This window comes from Sander lucioperca, chromosome 9 (assembly GCF_008315115.2).
Source record: "Sander lucioperca isolate FBNREF2018 chromosome 9, SLUC_FBN_1.2, whole genome shotgun sequence".
NCBI lineage: Eukaryota > Metazoa > Chordata > Actinopteri > Perciformes > Percidae > Sander > Sander lucioperca.
The window spans coordinates 26,462,424-26,474,854 of NC_050181.1; the positions used below are offsets into that span (position 1 = coordinate 26,462,424).

General features: G+C 43.3%; 1 protein-coding gene across 1 annotated transcript in view; it reads right to left on the bottom strand.

Moving 5' to 3' along the window:
- The window catches only part of lrrc6 (leucine rich repeat containing 6), a 71,130-nt gene that overhangs the window by 10,600 nt on the left and 48,099 nt on the right, over positions 1 to 12,431 (bottom strand). Inside the window, exon 12 of the mRNA XM_031292417.2 lies at positions 469 to 705. Coding sequence (XP_031148277.1) covers positions 510 to 705 — 196 coding nt within the window. The 3' untranslated portion in view covers positions 469 to 509. The remainder of the gene's footprint in view (positions 1 to 468; positions 706 to 12,431) is intronic.

Here is a 12,431-nt window from a genome sequence, read left to right on the forward strand (position 1 = left end):
TTGAAGAAAAGAATTGATAAAAGAATGTTGAAAAAAGTGACAAAAATGTCAGAAAAAAACAGACCAAAAACGTGAAAAGCGCAGAAAAAAAATCGACAAAGAACTCCGGAAAAGTGACAAAATGTCAGAAAAAGTGACAAAAACGTGGTAAAAAAAAAGAACAAACGTTAAAATAAACACCGGGAAAAGCAACAAAAGATTCTTACGGTTTAAATTTTAAGAATTTGCGTGGCCGACAGGAAGACAACACGACGGTTAAAAGCTACAGTTAGGAGCGGCCTCTAGCTCACCCAGTAAGAGCGTTCGCCCCATGTTGGCTGAGTCCTGCAGCGGCCCGGGTTCGAATCCGACCTGCGGCCCTTTGCTGCGTGTCATCCCCCATCTCTCTCCCCCTTTCACATCTATCCACTGTCACTATAATAAAGGGAAAAGCCCCAAAAAATAATCTTAAAAAAAAAAAAAAGCTACAGTTAGTTTATCCGTAGTGGTGAGTGATATTTCTTACAGTGTTATACCAGTGGGGGGACATCAGGGTCGTCCACAAAATCGTGGGAGAATCTGCTGTGCTCTGGGGGGGGAGGAGGAGCCATCCTGGACGTGTCCAGCGGACCTTCGTTGGCGCTCCGCCGCGGCACGATGTCGCCGAGGTCGAGCGCCGTGCGCCTGCTGGGGTCCACCTCCAGCCACTCAGGAACACCGGCTCTTCTGTTCAATCACAATCACAAATGGAACATTTTGTCACTTTTTTTCAATGTTGTTGTAGCTTCTCTTTTTAATTTATAAAATTTTTGGCACTTTTTCCGACGTTTTGGCGCTTTTTTCCGACATTTTTGTTTTTCTGTAAATACAGTATGTATTATACAGTGGGGAGAACAAGTATTTGATACACTGCCGATTTTGCAGGTTTTCCTACTTACAAAGCATGTAGAGGTCTGTAATTCTTATGATTTTTAAGTTATTAATTTGCATTTTATTGCATGACATAAGTATTTGATATATCAGAAAAGCAGAACTTAATATTTGGTACAGAAACCTTTGTTTGCAATTCCAGAGATCATACGTTTCCTGTAGTTCTTGACCACGTTTGCACACACAGCAGCAGGGATTTTGGCCCACTCATCCATACAGACCTTCTCCAGATCCTTCAGGTTTCGGGGCTGTCGCTGGGCAATACGGACTTTCAGCTCCCTCCAAAGATTTTCTATTGGGTTCAGGTCTGGAGACTGGCTAGGCCACGCCAGGACCTTGAGATGCTTCTTACGGAGCCACTCCTTAGTTGCACGGGCTGTGTGTTTCGGGTCGTTGTCATGCTGGAAGACCCAGCCAATGCTCTTACTGAGGGAAGGAGGTTGTTGGCCAAGATCCTGCGATACATGGCCCCATCCATCCTCCCCTCAATACAGTGTAGTCGTCTTGTCCCCAAAGAATGATGTTTCCAACCCATGCTTCACGGTTGGGATGGTGTTCTTGGGGTTGTACTCATCCTTCTTCTTCCTCCAAACACGGCGAGTGGAGTTTTTCCGACGTTTTGGGGCTTTTTTTGCAACGTTTTTGTCAATTTTGTCAACGTTTTTTCTGTCATTTTTGTTTTTCTGTAAATACAGTATATATTATATATTATATTATAACCTTGGTACCTGCCAGTAGTTATAAATCTAATCTAATTTGAACATCAGCACCGTCCTCTATGAACCCATTTAGTTCCCCAGAGGAAAACTAAATCAGCTAATAGTTACCGTCTAACTAACCTGATTCAATCAATGCCTGATAATCACTGAGGGGACGCAAAGGCAAGGCTGGAACTTTGGGTTCAACATTGGGGGGGTTGAGATCTACAACTGTCCACGGGGGTCCCGGGACATGTCTGCATGGATTGAAAAAACAAAAACGACAAAAACATCGAAAAAAGGTTTAGAAAAAAGAGACAAAAAAGTCGAAAAAAGCCAAGACGTCGAATTTTTTTTAAAAGCGACAAAAACATTGAAAAAAAGTGTCTTAAAAAAAACCTTGAAAAAACAACAAAAACAGAAAAAATTGCCAACAAATTTCGAAAAAGGCGACAAAAACATTGAAAAGGAACAAAATCTTCAGAAAAAGCCCAACTTTGATTTTTGGGGGGGGGGGGGTTACAGCCCACCCATCCCCCCCCCGTTAATTACGCCTACGCACAGAAGTCAAGTTTAAAGGCGAACTATGCAGTTTTTTTTGCTTAATTTACCTTAACTGAACAGCTTCGGAGTCATTGGAATAGTTATACGACTTTTTTCGGGTTGAATGGTGGTCGTCTTGCTCCCCCCTAGCGCCTGTGAGCGGAAAAACCACCCTAGCAACTTTGGGCCGGCGAGCCGGCAGCCTCAGCGTCTCGATGTAACGAATTGCTTCACGGCACTGCACACATCCAGGAACCGGCTAGCTATAAGAACAAGGTAGCCATGGAGTTTTTCACACTATCGTCATGGCTGAGTCGGCAAAAAAAGAAGCAGAAAGCTAGGAAAGCATTGTCGGAGGAACAGAGAAAGAGGAAACAGCAGACTGACCGAGAGAGGAGTCAGACACAAGTAAACATAGGAGCTGTAGGGGGGGCTCTATAGAGAAACCTGTAGGGGGGCTCTATAGAGAAACCTGTAGGGGAGCTCTATAGAGAAACCTGTAGGGGGGCTCTATAGAGAAACCTGTAGGGGAGCTCTATAGAGAAACCTGTAGGGGGGGCTCTAGGAAACTGTAGGGGGGGCTCTATAGAGAAACCTGTAGGGGGGGCTCTATAGAGAAACCTGTAGGGGGGGGCTCTATAGAGAAACCTGGGGGGCTTAAGAAACCTGTAGGGGGGGGCTCTATAGAGAAACCTGTAGGGGGGCTCTATAGAGAAACCTGTAGGGGGGGGCTCTATAGAGAAACCTGTAGGGGGAGCTCTATAGAGAAACATGTGGGACAAAAAGCCAGAAAACAGCGAAGAAATGGCCAAAACTGCATAGCGCCCCTTTAAAGTAAATCCCTGTTGTTGTGTTGGTAACGTTGGTGCAGAGACGTCTAAGTTTTCCTGATTGAATGCGCCTATGTAGGGTCAATATGGGACCTGATATAGATGTGATATATGTGGCTCAACGGCACAGCGCAGGACGTGCGGACCATAAATATGACTGCATGAATGCATATATGAATTCCAGTTTAGGTGTTATATCAGCCTCCTGTAGAGCTGTGAAATAACAAATTACCAGATGTCAGATAGCGTATGTTTAATATCTCACAGGGACATCAATTCTCTTCGGGTTCCCACTAGAAGACGTTTGTAATGCCGTGAATATCTGATGAAAGCACACTGCAAAGATGCACATCTTGATAAGAAACTTTATTTCATGTTGCATTTTTCTCAAGATCACAGACAAAGGCCACCCAGAGCTGCGTATTGAACAATAAATAATCTTTTTTACTAATCTTTTCTAGCTTTTCCAAAGTTTTTAGACAGTGATAATAATGGTCCAAAATTATGTAAAATTTCCTTTAATGTTTTTTTTTTTTAATTGAAAAACATCACATTTTCTTGAGGGATTTACCCCTAAATTAAACCCCTTTGCAAAATATGCGCTCCCAAGTCTTCCACCAACCCAGGCAAATCTCTGTGCATCTGATGATGTCGGTTAAAACACTGATTAGCCTCGTTGTGTCATGATTTGTGAGTGTCAACTGTCTTATGCTGATGAACCAGAAACAATGAATGCCATTTTTTCTGTACCTGTCTTTAAATCCACTTGGCTACTAAAAACTAGGGATGCACCGAATCCAGGATTCGGCTGAATATTGGGCTTTTTGACGGGGTTCGGTTTCTGCAGAACCTTAGAATTTTTTTCCACCGAATCCTACGCTTGCACTACGCTCGCTATGCTGGTCGATGTAATGACGGCGCCGTTAATTACGGGAAGGTGTTTACGTAGGTGGAGCGTTCAACGCAGTAGGCTGTGAGAAAGTGAAAATGGAACTCGTGAGCAGAAAAAGTGTAGTTTGGCAGTACTTTCAGTCAAAAGAAGGCCATTCAAGTCCAGCTACATGTTCAATATACAATGCCGATTTGTCTCGTGGTGGCGAGGACCCTAAACTATACACAACATCACCGCTGTTACAACATCTGGTATGAAACATCCGAAAGAATACGAGTTGCGCATGAAGGAATCTACAGACAGCAAAAATGCAGCAACTTCAGGTACGGCAAAGGAAGGACAGTCACTGTTTACTTCATTAATGTGTTGGACTGTGTAAATGGACTGAGGGAGGAGGATTCGGTATTCGGTTTTGGATTCAGCAGAATCTTAACCAGTGGATTCGGTATTCAGCCGAACCCCAAAAATCTGGATTCAGTGCATCCCTACTAAAAACAACCCAAAGAACTCTCTTTAAAGGTTGACAAGCGATGGACAACAATCCCAACAATAATACGACTTTAAATAAGCCGAGATAAATTGATTTCATGCAGATATGTTTTGCAGTTCAGTGTGACTTGTGCCTGAGGGGAACAACATCCATAAATTGATCTCAATGAGGATGATCGTCTATTTTACCGCAAGATCTGTAACCATTAAACCAAATGGATCCCACTCCTCCTCTGAGCTCATCACTTCCATCCCACAACAATGAACCTGTTCCATTTACCAATTAATAATCTTTAAACCACACGGCCAGAAGAGCTGTGAAAATCAGCTCTAGGGATTCTTCTGATTACCCAATGTGTGTGTGTTTGTGTAGGCTGAGATGTTATCAAGTTAAACGTGTAAGACTGGCCCATTTAAATGGCGGCACACAGCCACCAGCGGCCCAGAAGCAACCCCCCGAGTTGCCCAGCCCACGTCTCAATGGTCCCAACCAAAAGGAACAGAGAAAACCCCGAGAGAAATGGGTTTAATGAGCCTACACACGTTACTACAGAAATTGCCACAGTAGTACAGATCGCGAATGCAACATTCAGCCCAGAATGCAGCACGTTGTTTTAAAAATTTAGTGGTAGCGGCAGACAACACATTCTCACTATCCATCGCATAAAATACGGACACTTGGGCAGGTGCATTTGGCTTGTTATTGACACTAAGGGCCCTATTTTAACAATTTAAGTGCACGGCGTGAAGCGCCTGGCGCAGGTGCGTTTAGGGCGTGTCCAAATCCACTTTTGCTAGTTTGAGGGCGGAAAAAAGGGTCTAAGCGCCGGGTGCATGGTTCAAAAGGGTTGTACTTAGTGTCTTCATTAATCATAGATGTGTTTTGGGTGTAACATGCAATCAACCAATCAGCCTACAAAACATCAAACCATCAAGGTGAATGTTGGTTGACTGCTGGAGTGAGCAAAGCACTTAACAGAGTGTAGTAATAATGGGAGAGTCTGATCTATTGTTGTTAAAATTTTAAATGTCAACCAGAATTGTGACCATCAATGCGTTTGTTGTTTGATTTTTACAAAGGTTAAACAGTAAACGGCATCAGTTGCTCTGAAACATTTTAGCAGAACTCATCCTTGTGTATCTGTCACAAAACTAAAACTGTTTATCACTCTTAGCTTCAGTGTGACTGAGGTGTTAGGCAGGTTTTTTGTAATAATTCACATCATAATACTAGCAACACTTTATTCCATGTAGTTAACATGAATTAGCCTAGGAGCATTTTACTAATTTGCTGTTAAAATGTTAAAAACAAGAAATTCAACCTGCCAAAGACAATGATGGTGCACTTCTACACAGCCATCATTGAGTCCATCCTCACATCCTCCATCACCATCTGGTACGCTGCTGCCACTGCCAAGGACAAGGGCAGACTGCAGCGTGTCATTCGGTCAGCAGAGAAGGTGATTGGCTGCAATCTGCCGCCGCTCCAGGACCTATACGCCACCAGGACTCTGAAGCGTGCTGGAAAGATTATTGCTGACCCCTCCCACCCCGGACACAAGCTCTTTGAGCCACTCCCCTCTGGCAGGAGGATGAGGTCCATCAGGACCAAAACCTCACGCCACATAAACAGTTTTTTCCCTCCGCCACTAGCCTTCTAAACAAGGCCCGGAAACCACCCTGACTCTCTCCACACCCCACCTCTGGCTCCTCATGCCACTGTACTCTCTCTGCTGTAGCGTTCCTTTTTACTACTGTTTAACTTATTTTACTATTTATTTAAATTTATTTTATCGTTATTAATACATACATTTGTATGTGTGACATGCTCCAACAACACCATGACAAATTTCTCGTACGTGCAACGTACTTGGCAATAAAGCCCTTTCTGATTCTGATTCTGAATAACAATGAAATGCTGCGTTATTGACTTTAGACCAGGTTTTGTTGGTCAATGGCGCAATCACTTCCCGCTGCCTCAAGATAGCAATACGCCCAGAATGCACCTGAACACACCACCCTGTAAGACCAGCACGCCCAGAATGCACCTGAACACACCTCCCTGTAAGACCAGCACGCCCATGGGCGCACAGATGGGTGCAGGTGCATTTGCTATTTAAACGACGTGGGCGCTGGACGGGAAATTAACAACTGCGTCGGTCTTAAACTAGCAAAGACACTTGGGTCGGGCTTTGCGTTGTGCTGTGCCGGGTGCAAGATAGGACCCCCAAAGTCTACTTTAGTGTCATATCTAAATGCACTTGGTCGGGACTCTTGGCATCACTTTTGAAGCTCTAGGTCAGGACGTACGTTTTACTAACATTCGGTACAAGAAAGGGACAGTTGGGTTGTTCTCCGGGGTGAAAGTCCTGTGTTGTTTGAACCATCCACCCCCCCCAACTAACCTCCCTGCACAGAATTTTGGGCTTTCATACTACTTGCTACCATTGTTGCTCTTAATACTACGTTATCTTAAACTACGCGGAGCTGCTAATCTTTAAATGATAAAGGCTGTAGTGTTAATATGCTTTACAGTATGTATCAGTGTACAGAGCGGCCACAGAGGGCGAGACGATATTAAAGAAATGAGCTGACTTTCCAGGAAGAGTGTGGCAAATATAATTTAATCTCCTGCCGAGCCGCCGACAAACAGCAGGACACAGGAGGAGGAGCCACTTCATTACTCTGTGCTTTCTGACACTTGTTTATTGAGAAGGGAATAAAGCTGCCAGAGGACATACTGTATTCTGTACCATAAGCACTATGGTACTTTCAGTCCCGGCTTCATTCACTGAAGCCAATTCACTCAGCAGCAGGAAAATTACCAGCTCGGCGGGAGAAAGTAATTTAGACCATTTTCCTGCAGAGAAGAAAGAGTGCCTGCTCTTAAAATGGATATGTTTAGTACAGACAGACACGACAGCATTTTAACTGCTACTGCAGCTTGTAAGAGTTGGAAAAACAGGTGAAAAACATTGCCTCTTTGGGAACATTCAGAGCCACAGCCGGGGGTTTTATAAATACTGAGGGTCCTGAGATAATGTCCCCCCCAAATGCCAACCAGAACTGAAAAGAAAGTCTCTAAAAGAGTTTCAATTGTTTGTATTTTTTCACATTTTATTCATTGAGTTAGTCGATATTTACTGCAGGTTTTATTTGAATGAACATTGAAAGATTCTTTCAATGAACTTTGTCCTGCAGAGAGTTGCAACTGCCGATTCTTTTCATTATCCATTAATCTGTCGATTTAAGATGAATCACGACGTCGTAAGATTAGTTTGTCCGAAATCCAGATGTATTCAGTTTACTGTAATATAAAAACAAGAAAAGCAGAAAATCTTCAACTTTGTTGTTGCTGCGGGTGCCAACACGGCGCCATGTTGGCCAGATTCATCTAAAATGTATAAAGAATGCCAAAATCATTTTGTTAAGCTGTAGATTGTAAAATCAATGTAATGGCTATCTTTCTTTAGCTTGCCGTTAGAGGGACTGATTGATTGGTTCATTAGTTGTTTTCTTAGCAAAATGCAAGACTGTCCTCCCCCAGGGAAAAATGGCCACAGGTCATTTGTTAAAAGTAAACTTACTGTGATTTATTTTTTTTACAGTAATTTACAGAATGACTACATTCTGCGTCACGTATACGTAACCAGAAGTGAAGTAACATTTGATTTTAACCCAAACCACCATCTTTTTCTAAACTTAACTAATTAGTTTTGGTGTCCAAAACCGTGACCGTTAAGTTCTCTGGTTTAGACATGAGGATGTAAAATGCTCCTGTTGGTCGTATTAGAGGGGAGAAATAAATAACCTACGTATACCGTCGTATGGTTTGGACGACTTGTTGCAAAATGCACCTTGAGAGTTTTGGTGAACTTCTCGCTTTGCACTTGCTTGTTCCTTTAACTTTGTCATTTAAAGGCATACTATGTAACTTTTCCCTCTTCGGTCCTCTGGACTGAAGAGGGAAAAGTTACATAGTATGCCTTTAAAGATAAATTCATATATTCAATCACTCCAAGCCAGTGCCATCTTCTTTTCATGTTCCATAGCACAACACATATAAAAACACATAAGACATGTAACACATATACAACCAAAAACAAAAAAACACATTACATTAAAGGTGCAGTAGGTAAGACTTATAAAACTAACTTTCTGTCATATTTGCTGAAACTGACCCTATGTTCCAGTAGAACTACATGTTCGTTGTTAAAAAAAAATCTGTCTCCTCTGGCACCACCTACAGCCTGGAGTGTGATTTGTAAAAATCCACCGCTCCCTGTTCAGATGCACCAATCAGGGCCGGGGGGGGTGTCTAATTGCGTGTCAATCACTGCTCATGCACACGCATTTATTCTCCCTTGTGGGGGAGGGGCTTAGGAGTCCTTGCAAAGCGCTATACAAATTCAATTTATTATTATTATTTAGCAGAAAGGGGGGGAGGGACTGAGAAGTTGTCGATGTTCAAATTCTTTGGCTAAATCCTGGATCTTCACAATCCTACCTACAGCACCTTTAAGTAACCCACATAGACACATCAATGTGAAAACTACAAAGCAACTGCGGTGGTGGCGGTATTACAGTTTGTTCAGCACTGTGATGGCGGTGGGGACAAAACTTTTTTTGAAATAGGCTTTAGTCAAGTTCAGTGCTCTGTATCTGCGGCCAGATGGGAGTAGTGTGAAGAATGGACACAGGGGATGGTCTGTGTCAGCTGCTATTGTACATGCTAGGCGTGTGATGGCTGTGTCATTCATGTCTGATAGGCTGGGTGTGGGGAGACTGATTATCTTGGAGGCAACGTGTGATTTTTACTGAGTTTGTTTTTGCAGGTGGCATTGTGTAAAAACAGGGTGAGCAGCAGTACAGCAGGGTGGGTTGGATGATGCTTTTGTAAAGTAGGAGCAGGAGGTGGGGGGCAACAGAAAGGGCTTTCAGTTTGCATATGACATGTAGTCTTTGTTGTGCACGTTTCCGGATGGCAGTGACATGTTCCTTGAAGATGAGTTTATTGTCTATAATGAGTCCCAGGTATTTAAAACTGCTGACCTGTTCAACTGGTTGGCTGTGGATGTGGGTATGGTTCAGTCCAGGTGGTGATTTGGATGTGTACATGACCAGCTCTTTTGTTTTGTCTGTTTAGTTGAAGGTAACTGTCCTGACACCACTGTGGAAACTGTGAAATTGAGGCCTGATAATGGCAGATACGACCCTGAGTAAACTCACTGCTAATGCAAGAGTAGATCTCCTGAATGTCCGCAGACTGATAACTGTGACTGAGCTTTTAGCCGCACTAAGCTCCCGTAAGGTTATCGCTCTCAGTTCAGTAATTGAGTTGTGATCGGCTGCAGTAACATCATCAGCAGGTTCTGTTTAGTGTCTGTAGCCACCGATCCACTTGGGATTAGGTTTGGATGTGATTCACATTTAGATAAGAACCAGACTAAACAAGTCAAATGGACTCAGAAAAGGTTGATGTCATGTTTCGTGTGGCCTGACGGAGAGATGTGACAATACTACTGTACTCTCCGTTTATCAGTCGCCCTTCCGGACAGTCCATTACTGTAACACATGCATGTATTCATGTCACTAAGAGGCTTTTCAAAACAATTTCTTATGTAAACTGTATGTGAAATAAGTTTACACATGAGATATTAGTGGCTGATATACTGGCATATTGCAGGGTTTTCCCTCGGTTCGTGGGAGACATGGATGCACCTAACTGGCAGGTGGTTTAGGCGTCCTTCCTTCCCATACATTTTTTGTTTTTTTGTGGGTTTTGCATCTCTTTGTAATCGTGCTGCGTTTTCTTTTGGGTTGTTTTTACGTCTCTGTGGTCATTTGGCGTCTCTTTGTAGTCGGTTTTGTCCCTTTGTGGTAGTTTTGCGTCTCTTTTTTTACATCATTTTGGACCGTTATCACTACATCTGTGTCTAAAATGTTGGAAAAGCTAGAGCAGATAATAAATACATAACACTCAAAAAGCTTAAAGACAAAACTTGCTAATGAAGTCCAAGTACAATCGTTAGATCTGAGAAAAATCTTTTAGTTACATTCATTTGGCTTAAAGTGATGGTTCGGAGTAATTTCACCCTAGGGTCCTTTGCACCATCACCTCGAGCCAAACAACCCCCCATAAGCTTTTTTTCCCTTGGTCTAACATTGGGCGAGTTAGCGTTATCAGCCGAATGGCTTAGTGCAGGCGCTAATGGATCAAAGAGTGTATCTCGTAAATTACCCCACTAATAATGCCTGGAATGATACCAAACTTCTACAGTAGTACAAATAGGTTATGTACTCATAAAACGAGGCATTAGAACGTTTGTAAGTACATCAGTAGTTTATTTAAATAGCACTTGCCTGATGGCTTCTACTCTCTGCTGCTTGCGCTGGTAGCTAGCGTTGCTAGCTAGCTCTCCGATTCTCCTCCATTAGTTGTAGCTCCTCGTCCTTGTATTCAAGCACGAATAGGTACGGGCGACTTTCGAAACTGAGCCACTCATTGTCACATTCGATGTTCACCTCTGACTCTGCCATTTTCTTGATCTATTCTGCTGTTCTCTCGCTTCTTGCTTGGCAGTCTCTTCCAGCAATAGATGTGGGATGTTGCGGGATCTTGCGCGATAGCACAGTAGCAGAGAGGAGTATCCATCAGGCAAGTGTTATTTAAATATACTTATGGTGTAGTTACAATCTTTCTAATGCCTCGTTTTATAAGTACACAAACTATTTGTACTACTGTAGAAGTTTGGTATCATTTCGGGTATTATTAGTGGAGTAATTTACGAGATACAAACGTGGATCCATTAGCGCCTGCACTAAGCTAACCAGCAGATAACGCTAACTCGACCAACGTTATAACAAGGGGAAAAAGCTTATGGGGGGTTGTTTGGCTTGAGGTCAAGGTGCAAAGCAGCCTAGGGTGAAATTACTCCGAACCATCACTTTAATGCTGTTTTATGCTTCTGTGTTGAATCGACGGCGTACCCCTGCAGACCCCTCTGCGTCGACGCGAACCCCTCTCCAAGCCCTCCACCATAGCACTTCGCCAGCAAGCAGTACTTCGTGGGCAGTTGTGCTAAAGTTTGCTTGCTAACATAACATAAACTGTCTCTCTCTCTTTCGCTCACGGAAATGACAGAGTTTCGTGACTGACCCTCCGGAAACCACACACCCCCTAGCGTCCTGGCGGTGAAATGCACCGCGATGCAAAGAAACACGCTCAACACCGACGCAGAACTCCGAAAGGGTCACGACGTAGGAGCGACACCGTAGCTACGGCGTGGAGTTCACGCAAAAGCATAAAACAGCCTTTAGGTGCTTCACCTAAACCTTATCATGGCGGGAAAACCCTGATATTGGAATATATTGGTTTGACGGACCGGAACCAAAATTTTTTAAAATGACCAATGGATGGATGGATGGATGGGTTTGGGTGGGTGGGTGGATGGATGGGTGTGTGGGTGGATGGATGGATGGATGGATAGATGGATGACTGGATGGATGGATGGATGACTGGATGGATGGATGGATGACTGGATGGATGGATGGTTGGATGGATGGGTGGATGACTGGATGGATGGATGGATGACTGGATGGATGGATGGATGGATGGATGGATGGATGGTTGGATGGATGGGTGGATGACTGGATGGATGGATGGATGGATCGATGGTTGGATGGATGGATGGGTGGATGACTGGATGGATGGTTGGATGGATGGGTGGATGGATGGATGAGTGGATGACTGGATGGATGGGTGGATAGATGGACGGCCAAAATGTCCAAAGTGATATCGTTTTTTAACCAACTGTCTAAAAATTGAGAAATACAAATAAAACTGAGAAAAGCAGCCCATTATTTGAAGCACATTTGAAAAGCGGGAACTATTTTTCAGTTGTCAAATTTTAAAATCGATTCTTTGACTAATTGTCTCACTCATACTGTGCTTCCTGCTTTTCTCTTCTATTCAAACGTTTTAGCAGCAATAAAAGGACCTTTGGTCATTTGGTTCATTCAGATGAATATAAAAGACGAATAACTGCACATGGTGCAATAATATTATTA